Raw genomic sequence first — 22,999 nt, 5'->3', positions numbered from 1 at the left:
GCCCCGGACCGGCGGGGGGCGGCGATCCCGGCTGTGCTGGGTGCCCCGCTCTCCCTGGGTGTTTGCTCTCCGTGGCCCGTACCCGCGCGGTGGGGCAGCCCTTTGCCCCCCCCGTGTTCGCCCTGCAGCCCCCCCGAGCCCCGGGGGTGCCCCCTGCTCCCCGCTCCCCGCAGGGTCACCGGGACGCTGCCGGCTGATGGTGCCACCTGGCTCTGAAGGCAGCAGCCCCTCGTTAACGAGCTCTGGGGTGTGGGCTGAATAGATGAGCACGGAGGAATTAAAAGCCTGATCTGGCCGTTACCTTCAGGTGGGGCATATAAAGCCCAGTCCCGCGGGGAAGGGTTTGTTGTGGGGCACGGAGCTGCAGGGGTGGCACCGACAGGCCCTTCGGCGATGGCTGCGGCAGCCGTGGTGCCGTCTGCGCTTGGCTGTAGGAGGAAAGCTGGAAGACACCCTCCGAGCATTGGATTAAGTGAGTTTGTCTTTTTTATGGCTTTTTAAACATCTATAAGTTATTTGGTGATGTTAAACCTTACTTGAATGGGAGCAATTCTGGCAAAGGGTTTGGCCACAGAGACTTTGTTAAGAAATCACAGACACGGGTGGTTCAAACGGCCCAAATCCTCCTCGGGGTCAGCTCTGTGATGCTGAATAACAACGGGCTCGGAGCAGGAGACACCTGAGCAGGAGAAGAGAAGGTGCTGGTGTGGCAGGGAACTGTTACCTGCTGGTTTGGGGTCACCAGCTTCATCTTTGTAGGACAGACAGAGCAGACAAACAGGAGCGAATAAAACATTCTTTTATTAGGTGATGTCAACAACTCAATCCAACAACTCGACTGGACTGTAAGACAATGTATTGACTGAAAAGTACTTCAACAGCTGAAAAAGTTGACTACATCTACCAGACCGTAGTCACGTAGCTGTATTTGGCACTCTGGGGAAAACCCCATAAAACCCTTCAACGCTGTCAGCCATTTTTAATAACTTTTTGAAACAGGGTCACAACTTCTTAAATCTACAAATCTTTCACTAAGAAACATGACCCAAGCCTTGCTGAAAGCATTCCCGTGGGATATGGATTGGCACTTGGCAAACGCGGCATTCATCGTCCTCCTCCCACCCCACAACTCACTCATGTCACTTATCTCTTTACAATAGGTTTATGCTATAGAGTAAATGCTGTTTACAAGCTGCTCCCCTAAACACGAGTGCAGCTTGGACGCCCTGCCAAGCTCCCGCGCCCTCTCCACGTTAACATCAGCTTTTTTATTGTTATTAACAATACAGTAGAACATTAACTTGGTTTACAAACGTGAAACCTCAGATTCTCCTATTTATTTAACTTACTGAACTATCAACTCCATGAATAGAAAGAACAACAGAAGATTTTCACTCAACCTGAACGCCAAGGTGACACAGATGCTCTAAGGTGAAGCTGAAGAGAAGGGTGTTCTCCTCAACCCGTACTGAATGTTGCCACTTAAACCTTTTAAAGACTTCTTTGAAACACGCTCCTATCAAAAAGTGGCACAGCAGAAACTAAGCGGGTACTGTTATTTCTTGGCCTTCTTCACGGGTCTTCTGACTTGCTGGGTAATAACCTTCATCATCTTGTCCAGGCTGGCTCTTGTCAGTGCCTTTCTGCAGTACCACACCTGGTCTGATAAGGTGTACAGAGGCTTGGGAGATAGATAAAGCGGAGCGTAGTCATGGAGCATATCCAGAGGCCTCCTCTGAGCGTACTCCTTATAATCTGTGACGGGACAGTTATCTGGATCTTCAGGGCTGGCAAAGAGAAGCGTACCCAGCTCCTCTGTATCTGCCTCTGCCTTCGGATCATCCTTCCACGCCAGGTACTCCAGCTCTCCCTCGTGCTTTATCAGCACGAGCTGGCCCCAGTACAGACAATGGCCCTGACTGTGGGTACCTGCCCCAAACCCCCTGACGAGATTTGTGAACAGGAGGTGCAGAAGGCCCTGAGGGTGTGTCTTATTTAAAAGTCCGTCCTTACGAAGACTTTCCACATCTTCATCTGTCAGGTTCTCCAAAACACTCCACTCTCTCTCTCTCTCTTTTTGAGATAGGTGCTGATGCTTTCGTTTCAGAGCTTCCTGAGACGCTCTGAATTCCAGCCCTCTGACCACGCTGTACTTGTAGTTGTGATCCTTGAGGTATCTCTCGATGTTGGTCTGGAAGAAGTGCAGAGAACTGGCAGAAAAATCTGTGCCGTCCTGTCTCTTTGCAGAACTGTAGAACGAGGCCAGGTAACTGTTGAGGCTGTCGGGTGGCAGCTCGTAGATCTTGCGCGTTTCAGAAGGGCAGCGTGAAACCAGCCAGTTTCTGAAGACTTTTATATCGCCAGAGTTGCGGCCTTTCTTTTTCTTCCACTCCTTCAACACACCTAAAAGATAAGACACAGCTTTGTGGACAGCAAGAATGTACAAGGAGATCAGTGAAATGTAAGGACATGTAGAATAATGTTCACCTTCCTTCTAACAGTAATTCAGAGATTATGGGACTTTCACCCCCCCTTCCTTTAAAGCTCTGGTTTCGATCTGTGTTCTCGAGAAGCCAGCCAGCCCCCCGACAGTGCCAGCCCACACAGGGAAGGGACTGCCTCCTTCCGTGCTCCTTCTCACTTGCCTGGTGAATCTGCATACTACCACGTAGGTAAATTTAAGATATTCTTTCTTTTTGAGTTATGTTTAAATGGGAGAGAACGAGTTCCTAATGAGATCTGATCCCTGAACGTCATTGTGGGGTGCGTGTGTGGAAAGTGTGGGTGCAAGTTCTAGGGGCCTTCTCAGACAGCAGCACAGGACTGGTGGCTTGGCGTGACACTGAACCTCACCCCGGCTGATTTTGGGGTTGGCTCCGAGTGTGCTCGTAGGAGCACGCTCCTGGGACCAGCCCTGTGACCAGCGGCTGCAGTCCTGAGCCTGCAGTGCTGGCTGTGAAGCCCAAGCAGCCCCAGAGGGACTTGAGATACTTCCATCAATTTGCACCTACTCTGGCGTGTATTTTATGGCGACTGCAGGGGCCGAAATCTGCTCTGTTAAACTAGATGGGAGCTGGCCTGCACGTGGATCTTGGGATCTGCCTCGGGACTAAGTAGCATCCATTTCATATGTTCAAAGTGTTGTATGATATAGTTTGCATTATGCAAAATATATTTCAAAGCATTATTCCTCTTCTTTACAAAAATCTCTTCAGGCAGGAAAACTCTCATTGTGAAATAAAAACATTAACCAAAACTTAGGGGTAGACAGGGAGAAGAAAAAGATGAGTAAAAGTGTATATATATTTTTTTTTTTAAAGGATGGCCAGGATTCCGGTTGGGTTCTCTCTCAGGTTGCTATGGCAATACCACATCTACCTCGTTCGATGTAGCATGAGAAATTAATTCTTTGGATTGCTGAAAAGCTCCATCTGCTCGCCTGTGGCTTTTCCAGGGCTGAAGAGGGGTAGCTTGAAAAGGGTTCTAGAACCAACATCTAGAGATTCCCCTTCTTGTACCAACTTATTTGTTATCCTACAGTGCTGTGGCTGGACTGAGGTGGGTTCTACTGATCCCTGTGCTGCTGGTTTGGGTTTTCTGCTTGTTTTGTTACTGGCTGCTCTGTATGAAGAGCTGAATGGCTCGTAAATCAATACATGCAGAGGCCTCGCTTGAGCCACAAGCCATCGATCTTGGCAGAAATGGCTGCTACACAGGCATTCCCAGATGAATTCCCAGTCCCTTCTGATAATATAGGTTGCCAGTTACAAAAATAGTCAAATAATGTTCACAAAGACCAACTGTGCCAGCTTGTACGGCTGTGGCTCCGTAAGGAATGTGAATGTTGGTAACCCTGAGCCCACCCAGGAACACTAATGGTGCTTTGGGTGTGCACCCATCGCGCTACAGGCAAACCCCAGAGCACTATTTCAGTAGTCTCTTCTCGTCTGAAGGACACTGTCCAGCCCCTTCACTGCAGAACCCTGCAGTGGGCCGTTGAGATGGGTCACTATTTCAGCAGGGAAATAGGTCCCAATGTCTGGTGGGGTGGGAGGTGGGCAGTGGTTACAGCCCTGCCCTGCGGCTCGGGAGGGCTTCTGGAGAAGCAGCCGGTGGGAAGCACCCTGCGTGGGGTGGGCTGTGGCTGCGGGAAGGGAACGGTTTTGGGGAATACGAGGCGAGACATGCGCTGTCAGGGGCTGCTGCTCAGGGCGGTGGAGCCAAGGCATTAAGCCACTGGATGGAAAACATCCCCTCTTACTCTTTGGATTACATTTTAAAAATCTGCCTCAGTGTTTACACCTAGATACTCTCAAAGCCAAAAAACTGACGAGACAGCAGTTTACTTGGAATTAATGTGAAATAGCACCTGCAGGCGCTCAAATCATTATAGATGCAAATTTCATGGCTTTACTATAGCATCTTTAAAAACCTGGACATTTGCATTTTATTTGAGGTGTTTAATCATTAGATTAAATAATATATGTGTATCTGGTATTATATACATATGTCCTAAGATATGATCATTTATTCAATGAATTAAATCGATTTCCTTGATGGCTTCCCCACTACTTGCAAAGACAAGCACAATTTTGATCATGTCCACACGCTGTCAGCTGTTCCCTCTTGTGCAGATGGTGTCTGTTTTACAGCAGGATTAAAACAGCCGCAAGCTAGGCTGCTAAAATCTCTGTCAGACAGCATATTCTTGTGATAGGGAATCATTTAAAACATGCTCTGTGTGTGGCTTGACCTTGCTGTGGAAAGTTCCCTAGTGAGCAGTGTATCTGGCCAGTTAATGTTTGAGCAATTACAACTCTCCCCACTCCAGCAGGATTCCAAGGGCAGCGTGTATGAAAATCTTAAAAGTACTAAAGCAATTTGTTTACCTCATGTTAATTGAATATTTAGGACTGAAACTTTGCTCCCGTTGCAACCTGTGGGATTTTTGCCACTGACTTTGGTGCAACCAGAGCTTCAGCCACAATTTCTCCGTTTCACTGCTTTAGAAGTGACTTCCTCTTGTCTTCTTCTCTTGAGACCTGAGTTCCCATCTCTGGCTCCAGCTTCTCACAGGGAACATTTTTCACCCCTTTTCGTAGAAACAGAGTGCCCCTAATCAGAGGCGTTTACTTAGATGCTACAATACAGATTTTGGCAGCTACAGGAACTCACCCTCCTTTAATATTTTGGGGAAGTGATTAATAGAACGCACCCACACACCCACAAACCCCTCCAGGAATAAAGCTCCAGACTCACTTTGGTTTGAAGACGCGGGGGGCTGCTCTGCGGTCTGGCTCTCTGGACTCACTGAGGCTGAAAGACAAGGCGTGTGCCCAGCTCCTGGCAGTTCACTCTCCTCAACGGGGTTTTCAGTAACGTTCCCACTGAAGCCTGTTCCTGGTGGGCCGTGCTCAGGAGGGCTCAGCTGGGCATATACAGTGGCTTCAGACTCAAAGAATGTCACCGAGGTGGGTGACTCAGGTTGGGCCTTGGCTTCAATGTTGGAGACAGGAACAGATTTTAAACGTTCTTTTGGCATTGCTGACTCAGAGGAATTTGTTGCTCTAGATGTTTCAGCTGTGGACCCTGCAGGATTAAGGGGACCCAACCTCACGAAGCTGCTGCCCAGGCTCTCTTGATCACTGATGAGGGATTTTGGAAGGCAGGCAAGAGTTGGGGGTGGCTTTCCTGTGGGGGCAAAGCCAGATATTCGGGTGGCTGTTGGCTTGTTAAATGCCATCATCTGACTGCGATGCATTTGCAAATCTACCTCAGCAGTTACACCTGTTATTGGTGATTCTGACAGAATATTCTGGTTGATTCTGTCTCCTTGGCCGTCTTCATCTGATATACGCTGTTCTTCAGCAGGGATGATTTGTGGATCTTCATTGCTTTCTAGCTTCATCCTATGTCTGTCAGTTTTGGCTTCGCCACCAGATGCTGACAAGTGCTGCTCTGCTGCAAAGCAGGATTTCATGGACTTGCTATTTTTTTTATTTTTGCTGGTTGATGGTTCATTATGTGTTACGTAGACTGTGTTGCCTTTCTGCTGAGTGACCCCTGGAGATCTGCTACGTGACCCTGTGCTAACAGCGTCTGCTTTAGCCCTCTCAAAAGATGGGGACATCCTGAACCTCTTTTCCTCTAAGTTAGCTTCCCTTGATGAAGCCTCAGAAGACACTAACCTCTTTCTCTTTTCTACAGCTTCATTCTCTTCTCTGTTTCTCATGTACAAGTGTCCACACTGCCAGTGATATGCATGTCCAACTCCACATATCCACAGAATAGAATTGTCCCTGCTAGGATGACCCATGTTATGGTTAATTTCCAAGGTTGGGATTTGATTGCACATGGTCCCATGAACATGTGCCCAGGTCACAAGATTGGAGAGATCCCTGGAAAGCGAGCTGGCATTGCTGCACCTTTCATCACCAACACTCTCATTCTGTAAAAAATGTGTTGGAGATCACTTAAATGAAAGAGGATGTGCATAAAATAGCAGTCCTGGGGACTGTTTCTAGCCCCATCTCAACAGAGCAATAATTGTAGATCAGTGATTCCTCTAATGATTCTTTTTAAAAACCAACTTGTTCATTCTTTAAAGTAAATAAATAAATTTGTCCGCTCTGAAGACCTGGAGGGTAGTTTGTGGGCATGGTCCTGGAGTGATGAATTTATTCTAGATCTAATTTATGTGCACCGATGGGCTCCGAGTCCTGATCAAGGAGCTCAGCTTAAGAATCGATCGTACCTCAGCTGAGCCACAGCAGCTGCTCAGGTGCGTGCTCTAAACCCACAGCGTAACTGAGATTAACGCTCCCCTGGACCACCCCAGCTCAGCTAACGGCAGGGTGACCCGCAGCAGTGCAGTGCTCTTTGCAAACCTGAGCCCTGGACCCGTGGGCAATTCTGTACCCACTGATGGAAAATAATGAGAGTGTCAGGAATCAGCTCCTCAGTCTCCCACCTCCCGCGGCCAACAGGGCTCGTACTTCTTTCATCTGTCCAAGTGGCAGCGCTACTTCCCTCAAAGGGAAATTGGGGATATGCAGCTGCTCGTGGGGTGCTTTTCAGAAACTAAAACTTGGACCTTGCATCCACATATTTAAAACTTGGTTTTAAAAGATCTACTATTTTAATGCTATAATTGATTCTGTTAGAAACAATTGTCTATGGTATCACTTATGCTATAAAACAATACTCACCATGCTGCTGTTTTCTATCTCACTGAGCCTTCTCTCAGGTGGGGATCAGTAAGTGACTGAATATTCTTTCTCTCTCAAAACCTAAAATAATCATCATACATGTGTGTGTGTCTACATGTGTGTGTGTATTAAAAAAAAAAATCTGGCTAGCAGATGCAATTAAATTTTTCAATGCTCAGTCCAAAATAAATGCTCCTGCAGAACATGGGCCTTCATTAAGGTGAGCTCACACTGAGCTCCAATGAACTATTTATAGAATGCTTGACTTGTGTAAATATTTGCAGGATTAGCCTCTACAGCATACCAATCACAGTTGAAACAAAATATAAATACTGAAAATAGAATTTTAAAAAACAGACTCTGCGAGATGTTCCTCTCAGCGCTGGCACTGTGAACGCAGGCTGTGGTTAGCAATCTCTACTTCTCCAAGTAGTGAACTGCAGAAACAGAAGTACCAGAAATAGTGAAGCTACTTCAGATTCTGACATTATCTGACTTTTCAAATAGTAAAAAGCAGAGGGAGTTTCCTAACTAAAGAATTATTTGCATGTGTAACTCGTATTTAGTAGAGACTAAATCTGAAATTCTCTCATCTGTTTTGAAAAGTTCTATGTAGTAGCTAGAAAGTCGTCATCATTCTGTGTCACGGGTTAGAGAAGAACAATCGGTCACGTAACTTACCGTCGTCACACACGCTGCCAGAGCCAAGAAGCCTTACGACGCTGTGCGACTGACACAGCACGCACTCACTGCTCGTAAGGGCAGTCTTTGCTCCAGGCATCGCAGTCTATTATTAATTAAAAGCTTTGCATTTAGTAGTGGTAAAAGATGCCAGACTGAAAACACTGGACACAGGAATCTTGTCTAAACTAGTTCTTTGAGCAGCTCTGGCCTGAATGTGACCCGGCTTCCCGGTGGGAACAGGCCCTGGTTGGCAGCCGCACGCTCCCGTTCTCTGAGCGAGCTGCGGAAGACGGGAGAAGCCCATCCCGGCTGACAGATGCAGGGCTGCTCTGCAACCCGTGAACGCGGTGTTTGTCTGCAGGGATTTATTTCACGAGTACGTGAGTTAAACTGAGGGAACGCCCGTCGGTGCCCAGGCAGGAGCCTGCCGTGCTGCAGAGGCCACATCCACGGCCCCTCCTCGCCACCCTGCAGCAGGGCTGAGACCAACCAAACCCCAACCAACCCCAGGGATGGTGAGACTGCCCCTGGGCCCAGCTCCTGCACCGAGGAGGAGCGCTGGGGCAGCCTGGGTACACGTGCCCTGCTCTGAGGGGTGGCAGAGGAACGGGCTGCTGCGCTGCCAGGCTGCTGCTGGCCCTGCGCTGACCCACCTGCTCGAGGGAACGCTTCGATCTGCTGGTGCCAAACCTAAACTCTGCTGGATGCAAAGCCTAAGTGAGTGAGCATGCAAAATCTTCAGGGAAAAGTTTAATTGTCTCAAGCAGGGAGGGGAAAAAAAAAAAAAAAACAAACCAAAAAGCCACGAAAGTGGTGTGGGCTTCCACGCTGCCCAGCACGAGGGAGCCGGCCAGCGAGGCAGGGGTCATGGCTACAATGCTGAACACCCGCAGAACAATTAACGAGTGTTTGGTAGTTAGGCAAAGCACAGCCCAAGAGCAAAGGAAACAAACAAGAGCAAAGGAAACAAGAGCCCTCTCTAACCTCAGGAGCTCGGTCAGGGAACTAAATGTCACTTTCAAAGAGCAAAGCGCAGGTCAGATCTCTCGTGGTGCTTCCCGGTGGGGAAGGAACAGCTCCCGTTTGGGGGTGGCGCGGCTCCACGGCAGCACGGCTCGGGCAGGCCCTTCTGCACTAGTATCAATCCATATGTTCCTCCTTACGGCTTTCTAAGGATAGCACAGATAATTTTAGCCTAGAATGCTTTGCTGTTTGCATCTGCCAGCTTGTGGAACATGCAAAGCTGGGATTTTCAGAGTTTTTTACTGAAATCTACTGCTTGCTTGAAACAAAAAACAGACCAAAAATCCGTTTTAAAGCAGCAAATGCATTTTGAGCTCTTGACCTCTGTTAATCCAGGCACTGCATAGGATCTACTGTCACTGTGACCTCACTCCTAATGAATCACAGAGAACAGGGTTGGAAGTCACCTCGGATGGCCAGGTCAGCTGCCCTCATTCCTGCCAGAACAATGAGCTCTGCCCAAACCTCTCCCGAGAGGTGTTTGTCTAACCTGACTTCAAACCTTCCACTGATGGGGAATCCACTTGCTGTGCCTCACAAAGCTGAACATAAACTTACGGGAGAACCGTTTTTCCCTTCTGAACTCAAAGAGAGTTTTATCTTCAACTTCAGCCTGGGTAATTCCTCCCTAAAGGGCTGAGCTGCTCAAGCAAACTAAAAGGAACTTTCATGCCAATAACTTGGTGCTTACAGTTAGTGTGGGAAAAGGTAACAGAAGCGGAAGCTCTGCGTGGTCATAAGGCCATGAAATTACTGACTTGGCAGATGAACATCTTGATTTCTATCACAGGCGTCTTTAAATGGAATGCTTTTATCTCTCCTTATCTCCAAGCACATGTCTTCCTTTTCCTGAGCTCTTTGAAAAAAAGCCTTTTTTCTCTTGATACTGAGTTCCAAATAAAGGCTCTGGTAATCAGCTGAGGACACTTCTTTAGGCCACTCCTGCTCTCGTATTTACATCAGCTGAGAGTACCTCCAAAGAAACTGCCAAGTGCAATGAGTCTGAATTTACAGTTACAATTAAGCGGAAAAAAATGAAATACGTATTTACCCACAGAGGCCAAACTGACACCCTTCTCATCTCTTCAACTAATAAAAGTCCATCTTGATCATTGCCACGATTTTTACCTCCTTCCAACAAAACCAAGATCCCTGTGTGGGAGGGTGCTGGGGTTGGAGTTTGGGGGTTGTTTTGTTTTAAAACCTTGTGTCTGGTTCAGTATCTGCATGGCTGTGAGTGATGCAGCGTTTTAATTGTCTTTCCAGGAGAGGCTCCCATCTGATAACGGACGCTGTGTGTGCAGGACCCACACCTTTGTGCAGAAAAACAGGACATTCCAAAGCTGTACGGTAAATGTGGCCTTTTAATTTTTTTTTTTAACCCATAGGGAATGTAGTGCACTAGTATAACCTATACTTAAGTGAATTCATGCTCACTAGAGGAAAAGAATTAAAAAAAAAAATTCTACAAGATTTTGCTTTCTCATGTGTCTGGTCGGCATAGAAAGCTTTCGAGACGTCAGCACAGTATATGCTTATTTTATCTCTGTGTTCAATAAATGTGGCCAAGTAAATTCAAAGAAGTCTACAGTATTTCAGTGGAGCTCCTAAAACTCAAGGCTGACTACAAGCATTGAAATGCTGACTCTGTTTTAAGACTTTCCTGTGTCTAGTTTGAGCCCTCGGAGCGGGGGGAACCATACTCAGCACTTTCTGATAGTGATTCCCTTGTAAGGTCTGTCCAGCCCAGGCACCTGGAATCACCTGAGAATGTAAACATCCAAACCTTACCCTTTACATCTCAGTGGACTCTGTGCAGTGATGGTATGCTGCACATACCCTCTGTGACATGCACAGGCTTACGCAAACAGGATAACTAAATAAAGACACTAATTGTATAGGCACTGAAAGCCCTTTAACCACTCTGTTCCTGTCCCTCCACCCTGTAGTGGCCCTAGCTAGGTTCCTCTTAAGTCTTATAACGTCTCTTTCACAGATTAGAAGCCCGAGGCACACACAAAGCAAGTAAATATGAGAGCTTTGGCTTTTCAGCTCCAGATAAGACAGTGCAGGAAACTGGAACAATCCCAGTAAGAAAACAACAGGATACAGAGCAGCAGTTCTTCAACTTGACTGCCGCCCCCTTCCCCGGCAGGGACTGCGGCTCCTGCTCGCTGGAGGTGGAGGGACACGGGACAGCCATAAAACACCGGTAGAGGAGGGGGCGAGTGCCAGAGAGCTGCCAGGAGCGGAGGGAAGGACACTGGCGGGGGATGTGGTGTCTGGGGCAGGAATGGGATGGATGAAGCTGTACTCAAACACATCTGGTTGCAAGACGGGAGTTGAGAGCGGAGCAGAAGGAGCTCACGGCTGCCAAAAATCATTTAGCTTGTCCCACCGCTGCTTAGCAAGGGCCTTTGGGGTGGATTAATCATTTCCGAGCACATCGCTTTTCCTGTTCTCTGCAATGTTTGTTCCTCTCCGCCCCCTCCCCTGTACACGAGCCTTCTCAGCACCTCTTCAGCTCTTTTCCTGCTCACCACGTCCTTTCACCAGGACCTCCTGCCCTCCTTGCAGAAATACAACTCCCAAGATACATTCGGTACTGGCGACAGGGCGGCACTCCTCCATTTTGAGAGATGCTCCCAGAAAGTGATATCCAGCCTATCTGATGGCGGGCAGGGTCTGCTCGCATGCACCAGCTCTGAGCAAGAGCAGGGACTGCTGTTAAATATTAGCCTGCAGTACCACATTCCTTAAACAACAGCGGTTTTGTTCAAAGAATCGGACACAATTTTTTTCATGAGTTCTAATTATCTCTTCTCTTGAGGGTCTGCATTACAGAGCTGCCGTCCTTGTAACTGTGAGCTCTAAATCAAGTCTTCTCAAAAGAGCTAATAAAAGCCGCAGCCAGCTGGCAAAGGATCGCCCGGTCCAACAAACAGTAATCAACCACTAAAAACAGCTGGAGAAAGGAAAAAATTAATTTAAAACCATGAACGTCTATAAATAGGACCTAATATTTTATTTGCCCAGGAAGAAGTGGGAAAGCTGAAATTAGTGAAGGGTAAATCAGTTACTTGGGCAGAATGTGCTACAAGGTTGATAATAACAGTGTTGGTTACCCCGTTACCGCTGCCGTTTGGGAGCAGCCTCACACGCAGGGCTGGTGCCGCCGCGGGAGAGCGGGCTGTTACTTTCCCTAACGATCCCACACGCAGGCTGGGGCACTTTTCCTGGGATTTTTTATTTTCAGTCTCGCACTATGGATGAGTGTGTAATCGTATCGGTGTACAGCTGACTGTGGGAACGTACTTTGCTCCCCAGCAGCCATTTGTATTAAAATGATCTTTCACTTAATTAATGGGACATGTCTGCTGGCAGAAGGCGCTCGTAGGAGTGTTTGCTACTCTTTTAATGGCTTCGCTCGGTATCTGTGGTATTTCTCATAAAGCACAAGCCTCGCCAGCCAGGGGAGAACATCATCCTTCTGCTACACCAGTCCCGTCTGATGCTGGCGGTGGCGGGGGGTGGCTGCGCCGGGCTCCCCGACGGGCCGGGGACGGTGCGACAGGCGGGCTGGTCTGTGCTCGCTCCCCGGCAGAGGGGGCTCGGCCCCCGCCGGGCGCTGCCGCTAGCCCCGGGCGAGCCCGGGTGGCCCAAAGCGGCGCTCGCTCGCCGCTCCCAGCCCTGCTTTCCTCGCCGAAGCCCTGCCCCTGACCCCGGCTCCGATGCCGAATAAATATTACTGTTAATGCAGGGGGCAAGGCCGTCTTACACGTATATTTAGGGTGAAGGCGCCATCCCAACACGCTTCCTTATTCCTGCCAAAGACCTTTGCACCTGGAGCGCCAGAGAAGGAAAACAGCAAAAATTTAGTGCGAAGCTCCCACCACAGATCTACTGACCTCCCAACGTGCCGACTTTATAGGAAATTTGCTATCTTACTGCTAAAAATACAGCACAAAAATGCTGACCAGCAACGCTGCCTTGGCCAAGGACAGGAACTTCTCCGCTGCCAGCCCTCGCGGCAGGGGTGAGGGCGTTACCAGACCTTCGGCTCTTTCGATTTCTGTTCTGATGGGGGAAGTTTCTGTTATACCAAAGAGCAAAGATTAACATCCAGTTTGCGAGTTTGCTAAGGGGAAGTTGCAAATCTTACTTTACTTTTTTTTTGTCAAAGTGTTTATTGGAGTTTTATCTATTTCTGAGCAGCCTTTTAAAGTCTAACTAAAATCCCAGTGTGGCACGTGCCATTTTTTTCTACCATCAGCTAAACTAAACCTAAATAACCAGTGCTGTAAGCTGGAGGATGCATTATCCAGTTTCAAACACTGAACTGTGAGCTGGGGCCTAGCATCCATCCCTCTTCGTTTGATCTGAGCCAAAACACTCTTTCCTTCTGTTCCACACCACGCGTTTCCTATCCACAAACCAGAGGTCATGTGTTGCTTCATAACACGCTCTGGATGAAGTGTGGTAGAAATTTGTTATTAAATAGTATTTGTGGTGAATCTGTGACTTGTAATTAGACCCAGTTGTTCACGGTGACACGTAGTAACCTACTTTTTTATAATACAGAACAATTTTAACAACTGACACCTCAACTCATTCCCAGGCTTGAGGATTTCACCTTCTTAGAAGCACCTTAAATGTGTGGTGACTCGGTCTGGGGGCGTACATGGAAGTCAGTCTCGCTAGCAACAGGCAAAGAGCTAGCTCTCAGTTTTACATCTCAAGTGTTTATGAAGGTTTGCTGAGGATGTGATGGGAAATGGCTCCTGGAGGGAGAAGAAATAACTTTGTTGGTAAACAAGGAACTTTTAGAGGAGGGAAAGTTGCCTCTGTGTGGGATTACTTTCTACAGTCTCTGTTGGGGCTCTCAGGTAGCTGCAGATGCCCACAGCTGGCACGGGGAGAGCACAGGGAAACGCAGGGTACGGAGCCCACGTAAAGGAAAGGTGCTTGTCCTTCACAAATCACACCTTACCAAGCAGCACCCCAGCCTTCTATCCGCAGGCAAATTCATTAGTTCATGATCCCTGGCCATGCTGACAGGACTTTGGGAGCCCTGCCGGCTTCCCACCTTTGGAGCCTTTGCTCCTATTTAATGTTCTACTATTGTCCTTGTCTTGAAGTGCCACTCTCTCCCTTACCTTCTCCAAGGTCACGCCAGATGCTTCGGGAAGCCTCCCACGGAGCACAGCAGTCTGTAGGACAAGAATCTCACTGGCACCTAGAGGACAGGGTAGCCTAGGAAAGAAGAGAGAGAGAGAAGGTCCTAGTTATTTAGAAAAGTGATCTTAAAGCAACCTGAAGATCTCTTGTGTGGGATGGCAGCAATAAGCAAAAGGCTCTGCCCTGAGTGCTGAGTCTGCACTCAATTTTTATAGGTTCTCAATGGCATTCGTGAGGCAGGAGCCCAGATTGGCAGTATCTGGAGAGGCACCAGTAAGAGGCAGTAGCTCCCAGTTTCTGTCTCCCACTTTTTGAGTGCTGCATTCAGCAGGAGCCGAGAGCCTCACAGATGAAAACCACCACAGATGGATGGCATCCTGCCTCTTGGAGAGGCAGCAAAACCCAGCGCTGGCACACCTAGCTGCTAATTTGGAAAAGCAAAATACACTCTGGCATAGTATGTGTAAAAGGTTGCCAGCCCTTGTCCCACAGCAGTGATAACACCCTTGCCAAAGCGTGAGCAAGAGCAAACAATTAAGGCCACTCTACAGAGTCAAGCAAAACTTGAGCGAATGGTGGGGTCCGACCTGGAGTTGTCTGAGCTTGCCCTGAGTGCACAAAAGGCACCTCGGACAAGACACTTTGGAAACTTCCTCCAAGCCTGCACCACCAACCCAGCTGCCTCTTACTGCATCTTCCAGCAGACACTCCGAGATGACTGAGGCATTCTTAGAAAATCACCTGGGCTGCTGGCTCCCTGCAGCCTGAACGGGTACCTCAGAGTAGCTATCTGTGCATGGCCGAGCTCTTTGGAACGCAGGCCTGGCCATCAGAGGACTCGGTCACAGCCGCAGCCGTGCTGCTGTTTACGTGAAATCCTTTTTGTTCCTTTGGTGACCACACGTGTGCTTAAATCCTCACGACAAAACTTAAGAGGGAAGAATCTTGCTAGCTGACTGATGGTTGTTGCAGAAGCAACTGGTCAACTCACAGGATAAAATTAGCTGTCTTCTCAATAAGCGAAGCATCAGTTACGTATTTTTTAAGCCCTGATCTTAAAGCAAGAAAATTTAGCTAAAGATGCCCCTCTGAATTAAACTCAGCTCTCTGAGAAGACTGTTTCAGTTCGTGAAAATCATCCTTTTGGCTTTAGGGGCTTGCAGTACATGGATAGCAGGAGGTCAGGCAGCGACAGGCCTCCAGCATTTAAGATGCACCACTGGCTCTTTCTAACTGGCCCCATCGTTGGGAGGCTCCTTTGCACAGTGTGGATGCTTGTTTTTAACAGGAACCCAGATGAATTAACTGGCGTTCAGAAAACGCACGGTGTGTGTGCAGAGCAGGTAGCTGTGACAGGTCTGCAAACAAGGAGCCTTTTGTGCCTCTGTGCTTTGGCGCAGCCGCTGAGGCCCCGTGGCTGACATAAAGCACCCCTCGCCCCCTGCTCTCTGTCATCGCCCTCCGCGTTCGCTGCCCTAGGATCTGAGCATCTTACCCAATTAAATATTAAACGTTCTAAAGGATATTGTGTTTCTTTTGTTCCTCTGGCAACTGAGATCTCCAGTGCTCTCAATTCTCCCTGACTTCACATTTTGCAGGTTCGTGTCTTAATGTTCTTTTAATGCTTAATTCAATACCTTGGAGTTCTTACCACACGCTCATGTCTGTCACACAGAAAATTTGCCGTACAATCTACGAGACAAGGAGACAGCTATTTAATGAGCAGACGTTTCTCGTGAGCATGCAGACCCTACCCTACGGAGATGAGAAGTGCTGTGGGGAAGAACTGGAGGGGCTGCGCGGCAGTGGCTGGCTGGACAAGAAGCCACGTTTATTCTTAGCACCAAGGGTCACACCAAACCCTGCCACCGACCACAGTGACAGCGCCTTACGCTAGCCGAGGGGAGCTGTAACTATATGGATGATACTTAACAGTGGCCAGTCTCCCTGTTAAAACACCAGTTCCAGGATACTGGATGTAGCCTGCTGTTTCTTTCATACACACCCATCTAGTTCGATCAAATGAGAGCAACTCCGGTTTTAAGTCTGAAATCAGAACGGGAGATTCCTTAAAATTTTCACCATCTGAAACATAAGCAAGTCTTCATACCACAGAAGCCAAAGCCCCTTAGCTTCGGGAGCACGGCTGCCCCGCGCTGTTCCCATTGCATAACATCCTCCAGGAACATATGGGCCAGCAAACAGAAGACGTCCGCTGCGTAATTATGGCACTGACAACCCAATTGAACCTCAGCAGCTGCCACTGGGGAGATTTCATTCATTCCCAGTATTGCCTTTTAAACTTAAGTGGCACTGGAACAAACACATCTTTGATCCGAGTAGGAAATCATTTGGAGCTTTGTGTTTAATAGAGCTGAAGCCCTGGGAAAATGATGTCTTTATTGGCCTGTATGACAATGCGGGCCTCATGGCAGGCGCAGAGCGGTCTGGTGTGTCAGGCCCCTCACTTTTGCAGATGTATTTGGACATATTTGTTCATGAATCAATGTGGAAACGAGGACTTTAATTCAGCTGCGCTGCTGAAGCGCCTGTAAACTGCATAAATGACATCAAAAAGAAGAACCCGTGAAGGGAAGAGGGAGCACACAGCAAAATCCAACACGCTTACAGTAAGAGAGTGAGCAGGGAGCAGGCACACGCATCTGATGGCCAGTTTCTAGATGCTCTGCTGTGTACCCCTCTCTCTTTCAGGGCCTCTTTTTTCATTTAAATGAACTGTGCTCAGACTATGAAATTCCCCAGTCTGGAGTCATCTAGCATCTGTGTAAATGCATTTAAACGGCAGATGCCATGGGAGACAACCTGACGATGGAGGACACAGGTGATGAGCTAGTGTTTCAGCCAACAATACCTCGGCCTGACAGGTGAGGGATGAGAAGCTTTAGAAATAATGCAGGAGCTCCAGGCTCCCGTCACACCGCTGCCACTGCGCTGCTCACCTGGGAGCTGCCGTCGGTTCCACTGATCTCTCACAGTGCCAGCTGTGCTGCTGGCAGAACTGGTGTCACACAGCAGCCTGGTACCGGCCTGGGGGAAAGCAGGTTACTGGTGGGCTCTGGAGAGAAACAGGGTCTAGGGCTTTCCTTTCTGTGGGTTATGCAGAGCCCTCAAGGTTCCAGCGTGAACCTGCTTGCTGAGCCATCAAGACCCCCTAAGTGGTTTATCAGGAAACCATCGTTAGAGGGTAATAAAATAAAATCACTGTAAGGAAATGAAAGAACATTCCAGTCCATTTCTGAGCAGATTTGTAGCACAGGAAAGCGACTGAACTGCACTAATCTTTCATTGCAAAAAATGCCCCTGAATGAAGAAAAAAGAAAAGTAGAACTGCAGCTAGAGACGAGGAGAGAGAAATTATGTTTATTTCCCAGCCCTACGACAGCACAGGGAGATGTGCTTGTAAGGACGGTTGTTTGTATAAATAAATGTTCATTCTTGGCAGTGGAATGCAAACTATGCTGAAGGGCTGGAAACAGACCACTTTGTAAAGCTGAGGCCAGAGTAAGGGAGAGATGAAGCGAGGTTGTGGGGAGGAAATTCACATTCATTTTTAGCAACTTAGAGAGTTTCTCAAGCGTGTTTGACATTTTTAATTATGCTGATGTAGAGCCTTTTCCAAGGACAAAAGAAGTCAGGATTACAGGATAAACAATTAGGAAATTTCATACCAGCCAGCTAGAGGTAGCGTTGCCTGTGGGTCTGGAGACTTTGCTGAAACACAGAATCATCTTTCATCCTTTCTAGACAGATGGAATTTGACTGTCTTGCAAAATCTTCACCTAGGTCACGAGACTCAGGTCGTGGTCTTACACACTTTTACCAAAGGAGTATTTTTTGATAGCCCACATTAAACAGGAAAGAGATTAGTGTGAACTGATGCTGTTTGTCCAGGCTTTCCTGCGAGGTTTCCTGAGAAACCCTGCTATGTTTCTATCAATTGTCTCAGAATCTGTAACTTTACAATGGAAAACAAAACTGAAATTTCTTGTGGAGAATAAGATCAGCTCTATGGTGTCAAATCAGGGAGTCATGGCCTGTGTGTCTGTTTTCCATGCTCAGAACATCCTGCATCGTGACCGCAGCTCCTCACTTTACGAGTGTACTGGTGGAAAAGAGCTTAGTGTGCTTGCTCACCTACCTCCTTTCCGAAGAATTTGCAAAAAAATGTACCTACATTTCAGTTTCTGTGTCAAGGGTGATCTATATGGCACCGGGATGGCAAGAGCTTCCCATTTGCTGTTGAGCAGAAATGTTTCAGAACCATTGCAGGGACGGTTTGTAACGCACACCCGCTCCATTGGCCTCAGACACCCTGCCTGGCGTGCCCGTGCCGGGGCTGCTGCTGGCACCCCTAAGATGAGCACATTGAATAGGAGCTTGCATTCTCTTTGAGATAATGGAAAGTCACCGAGGAGGTATCCAGCTCCTGGGCATGAATAAATCATTACGGGTATGAATTATTCAGTGATCATCCCTACAACGTGTGCTACATTCAGAGGCAAGAGGCAGCATCCCTATTGTGTGGGTTTTCTTCCCAAACAGTACAGATGTATGACAGGCTAATGAATCTAAATATTCAAATGAAATGACGGGAAATAAGATTAAAAGAATAACTTAAAAAACAGCATTAAAAAGCTGCTTGAAGGAGCTGCGATACCTCAGGCTGGCATGACAATGGCCAGACAACCTCTTAACTTGGTGGTGTTAAAGCGAGCTGTCCACAACAGTTAGAGTCATAACGTGAAGGATGAACAAGTAGTGGCTCAGGAAACTGGGAACACAGGTTGGAGGGAAGAGCTGGGATTCTGGGCACAGAATCAATACAGAAACTGACCCCGTCTGCTAGTAACCTGTGTCTAACACAAACCCCAATGTGGGTATTACCTGGATAGGCAGCCTCAGTAGCACTTCTTAGATAATTCAAAATTTCTGGGCTCAGATACGTGTTGTACGATCAGTATCTTTGCCCTATGGTGCTTTTTTAACCTTCCATTTATTATCAGCTGAAATGGGTTGAATTAAGAGAAGAATTGGGTTGCAATGACTGGAAGGATGGCACTGTTAAATCTGTATTGTACTTATTGTAATTCCACAGCCCAGAATCACAGAGCCTATGGTCCGGGTAAGCAGGGGCAGGCCATGATCCCCAAGCAACACACGCTTACAGCTCATTATCCTCGAAGGCTGCAGTCCTGGTGTAAATTGCAGGGGGTATAATCAAACCATAGACGAATCCACACCACTCCAACAGAGACTGGAAGAAAAAAAAAGTCCTGTGTTGAACAGCCAGGAAATGGCTGGTTCATCCTCCACAGGAAATGAGTCACCCAAAAGCATTGGCGAGGAGCAGCGAAGACAGGGAAGTTCTGAAACAACATGGACTGATAACGGCAGAACAAGATAAATCTTTCATTTTGACACAGATTAAAAAGGAAGAAAGAAACGTAAAATGGGAGCTCTTGGAATTATATGTAAAATTTTAAGTACTTAAAACTTCAGTACTTGCAGCACGTCTGGTCCCTCTCCTTTCCCTTCCCTCAGGTATGAGCCCAGTGAGAAGGTACCTGTGCTCTCAGGAGTTCTGGGCCACGTGTGGCCCGACTGGCCCATCAGTAGCCACGCGTGTCCTTTTGTGGGACTGATGGACGCAGCAGTGAGTTTGCTCCTTCTCTGCTAGCTCCAGACTAACCATTTCCAGAGCTGTGATGTGGCATCATGAACGATGCACAAAAGAATGTTCTGGCATCCTAAGATGTTGTGCTAAAGCTGCAAATACTCTTTTTAAACAAAACAGCTGTGTTAATTGAAAGGGGCTTAAAATAAATGAAAGCAACAAGAAGCAGCAAAATTATTTGCAACAGCCCCTGCCCCCCCAAGTGTCACTGGGACTACACTGGTAGCAAAGTTATATATGGAAGAGTTTCCTGGTTTTGGACCTCTCAGGGTACTGTGAATAATGGGGGAGGAGAGGAACTTGCAGGAAAACAATTGTCATTAAAACCAGTATCAAGGATATCCCATTATGCACAGTGGTTTGGGTTCCTGAACAGAGACCGTATGTTAGGAGGGTTCTTGTTTTCAAGTCGCTGATAGAAACATTGGGTGGAAGAGGAAGGAGAAGGGGAAAAAAAACTTTGCTAGTTTGCAAACAGAGTTATGTAGAGAAGCGTCCTGTGAACATAGGAACAGGCCTCAGAGCTATTTTAAAAATACAAAGGAAAAAAGGCAGGAAAACGCTCTTTTTTGTTTCGGAGGGTTTTTCTTCCCTGCACAAATTGAATTCAACGAGATAACACAGGCAGGAAGGGTTCAGAAAGAGAAAAGCCTGGGTGTGTCCCGCCAAGGCCTTTCTAGCAAGTGAGTAACCGGAGCCGGGGAGGGCTGGGAGCGTTTTGCTGGATTGTACAAAAGAAGCTGATTCATATTTTTCCCTTCTCCCTCCTCTTATTTTTTTCACATGGCCGTTTTCATGTGGGGTTCTTTTTCAAAACAAACAAAAAGATACACAGAGGCAGGTCTTTCTCCCAGCTGTTTTTTTTGTATAAAGTATTATTTTGTTCTTAAATGCATTTTCTTGTCTGGCCGAGGGAAAGCCTGCGCATTACCCAATAGTATCACTAGTCAGTTTGCTACCATCATATCTGAAAAGAGGCTGTCTGAAAAATTCTGTTAATATTACAGGAAAATGTCTGATAAAATGCTGCATAATCAGCATTTCTGCTAGAAAGTCTGAGTGAGCTTGCACGAACCTTAAAAGCGTCTTTCAAGTTAGACCACAATTGCACAGGAGAGGTCTTTGAAAAGCAATAATTCTTTGATGCCAGCCACCTGTGTTTGCTTTCCCAAAGATACCTGAAAAGCAGCTGGGATATCTGCACATGCAATAAACTACTGTCAATAGCCAGTAGAAAATCAGATATTGTTCTTACTAGTGATCAGTATCCAGCATTAATGATTTTTTCCCCAAGTCTTTGCATCATGTTCAGGGTACCCTTCTTTAGGGTGCACTTCTTTACAAGTGTACTGAAATATCCCATATTTTAAAAAAATGAGTGATTCCGTCTCCATATTATCCTCTACTATGGAGGGATTTCTTACTTACAGTATATAAAACAGATTATTCTGAAGGGAAGACGAAGTGAAACACCTCCATGGGAAATACAGCTTAAAACAGGGATTGTTCAAGAAAGTGCATCAAGAAAGTGGCTTGTGAGACGGGAGTTAAATTCCTGCTCTGCTTTGATCAAATCACTTTATCTCTCTGTCTCTCAGCTCAGCAGCTCTAAAGTGGATCACATAATCCCATCATTTTCCCATTCTTTGCCTCATCTAAGTTGTAAATCTCTTATCTGTGGCAGAAGCTGAGCCTTTCACATGCAGTACCTAGTAAACTCACTTTGGTTTCAGATGAGGCCTTTAGTCGCCTGTAGCAATAGGTGAGAACCAACTTTTTCTCCATTTTAATCTTCCCTGGCGGAACAGGGGCCAAATGGCCGGGGAGCCGAATAAACCACAGATACAGAAATTAGAGTCACCAGCTCTTGGTAAGATCCAAGCTCAATGGAAGCTCTTGCATTTCACAAATGGTGACAAGAGTGAGGCAGTAAGGTGATGTCTGGTCCTGGCCACCAAAATATCTGAGTATTGCCCCACTCTCTGAGACAAGGTGGCATCTGGCCATAGGAACCAACACAGTAATACATGTTTGGGAGAAAATAATAGACAGTTTCACTGTAAACTTTTTTTTCCCCATATTCATGTGTCTAGTGTACGCTTCAGAAAGAAATGAGAATATAAAGTGCATGTCTGTACCTGTCAGAGTTACCTGACGTTAAGCAGAAACACTGCCCAAGGATAAGACTCCAAATTTCACTGGCACTATATTTTTAAAATCTTTTTCTGAACCTTCCCATGGCACAGCTGTGTTACAGCTCAGGTGCTTCTGTCAGAGGCACTGATCTGTATTAGTGCTTTACTGTTTACCACTGACAATAGAGGTAGATTGGCAGAATTGTACAAATGTTTTCACAAATATGTCAAAAGTGGGTGTGCTGGTGAGGTACGGAGGATCCTTTCTACAGTAAGACCAGTATTATGTTGCCTAGAAACTCTCAAAACAGGGTTGCAGCTAATGAAGCCGAGATCAATGTGGGCTGGACATTTGATATTTGATTCAATGCGACACAAGGGACTTGTAGTGAGGTCTGGGACAATTAATTCTTGTGCTGCAGTCAACGGATAGGGTTATGAGGCAAAGAAAATGAGTAATTGCTAGTAGAACTCCCAGTGAGCAAATATTGTCTGTATTTAAACAGAGACATGCAGCATTTCATCTATGGAAGCAAACTGCTTTACAGAATGATGTGAGTGGAGAGGAACCAGCAATGTCCTGGTGGATGGAAGGCCCTGAGACCTGCTGGGCCTCCATCAGGATCCCGGCCCCCGTGTGCCTGTTCCTGCACAGGAACAACGTAAATGCACCGGCACCGTCTGCAGCAGGAACCAGACGGACGCTCGCTTCTCCCTTGTTTTGTTGAGGCCTTCATCTCGTGGCACATGAACAAGCTCGACAATCATTTTTAAGGGAGCCACAGAAAGTATCTAACACAAGTAAGGCCGTTGTCATAGGCTTAAATTTACTCTAGATGGCCCAGAACCTGCAAAGGAAATCTTCTAGAGGTTTGAAAATCCCTGAAGATAGGAAATCTGTGGATTTTACCTGAATCTCTGCAGAAGTACGACCTACATGCAGTGGCACACATGAAGAGTGAAACAAGCTTATCTAATTAACCATTGAGCTCCACCTGACTGGAAAAAAGAGCTGGTTTGGTCAGCAAACTGTGTAAAGGCTGTAACTTAGGAGAAATATTATCCTGATTCCTGAG

General features: G+C 47.1%; 1 protein-coding gene across 1 annotated transcript; it reads right to left on the bottom strand.

Annotated features, from left to right (window-relative positions):
• Window positions 1–1,362: 1,362 nt before the first annotated feature.
• LOC137675063 (uncharacterized protein KIAA1958-like) lies at window positions 1,363–8,761 on the bottom strand. The gene is made up of 4 exons (XM_068420954.1): window positions 8,688–8,761; window positions 8,112–8,172; window positions 5,260–6,448; window positions 1,363–2,403 (listed from the first exon to the last, which is right to left on the bottom strand). Exons 1-4 carry the CDS (start codon window positions 8,759–8,761, stop codon window positions 1,556–1,558), a joined length of 2,172 nt encoding a protein of 723 aa, XP_068277055.1. The 3' UTR covers window positions 1,363–1,555.
• Between the last annotated feature and the right edge of the window lie 14,238 nt (window positions 8,762–22,999).

The sequence above is a fragment of the Nyctibius grandis genome, chromosome 31 (assembly GCF_013368605.1).
Source record: "Nyctibius grandis isolate bNycGra1 chromosome 31, bNycGra1.pri, whole genome shotgun sequence".
Taxonomy (NCBI): domain Eukaryota; kingdom Metazoa; phylum Chordata; class Aves; order Nyctibiiformes; family Nyctibiidae; genus Nyctibius; species Nyctibius grandis.
The sequence above is the reverse complement of the archived record's forward strand: the minus strand, read 5'-3'. Positions and strand labels throughout refer to the sequence as shown.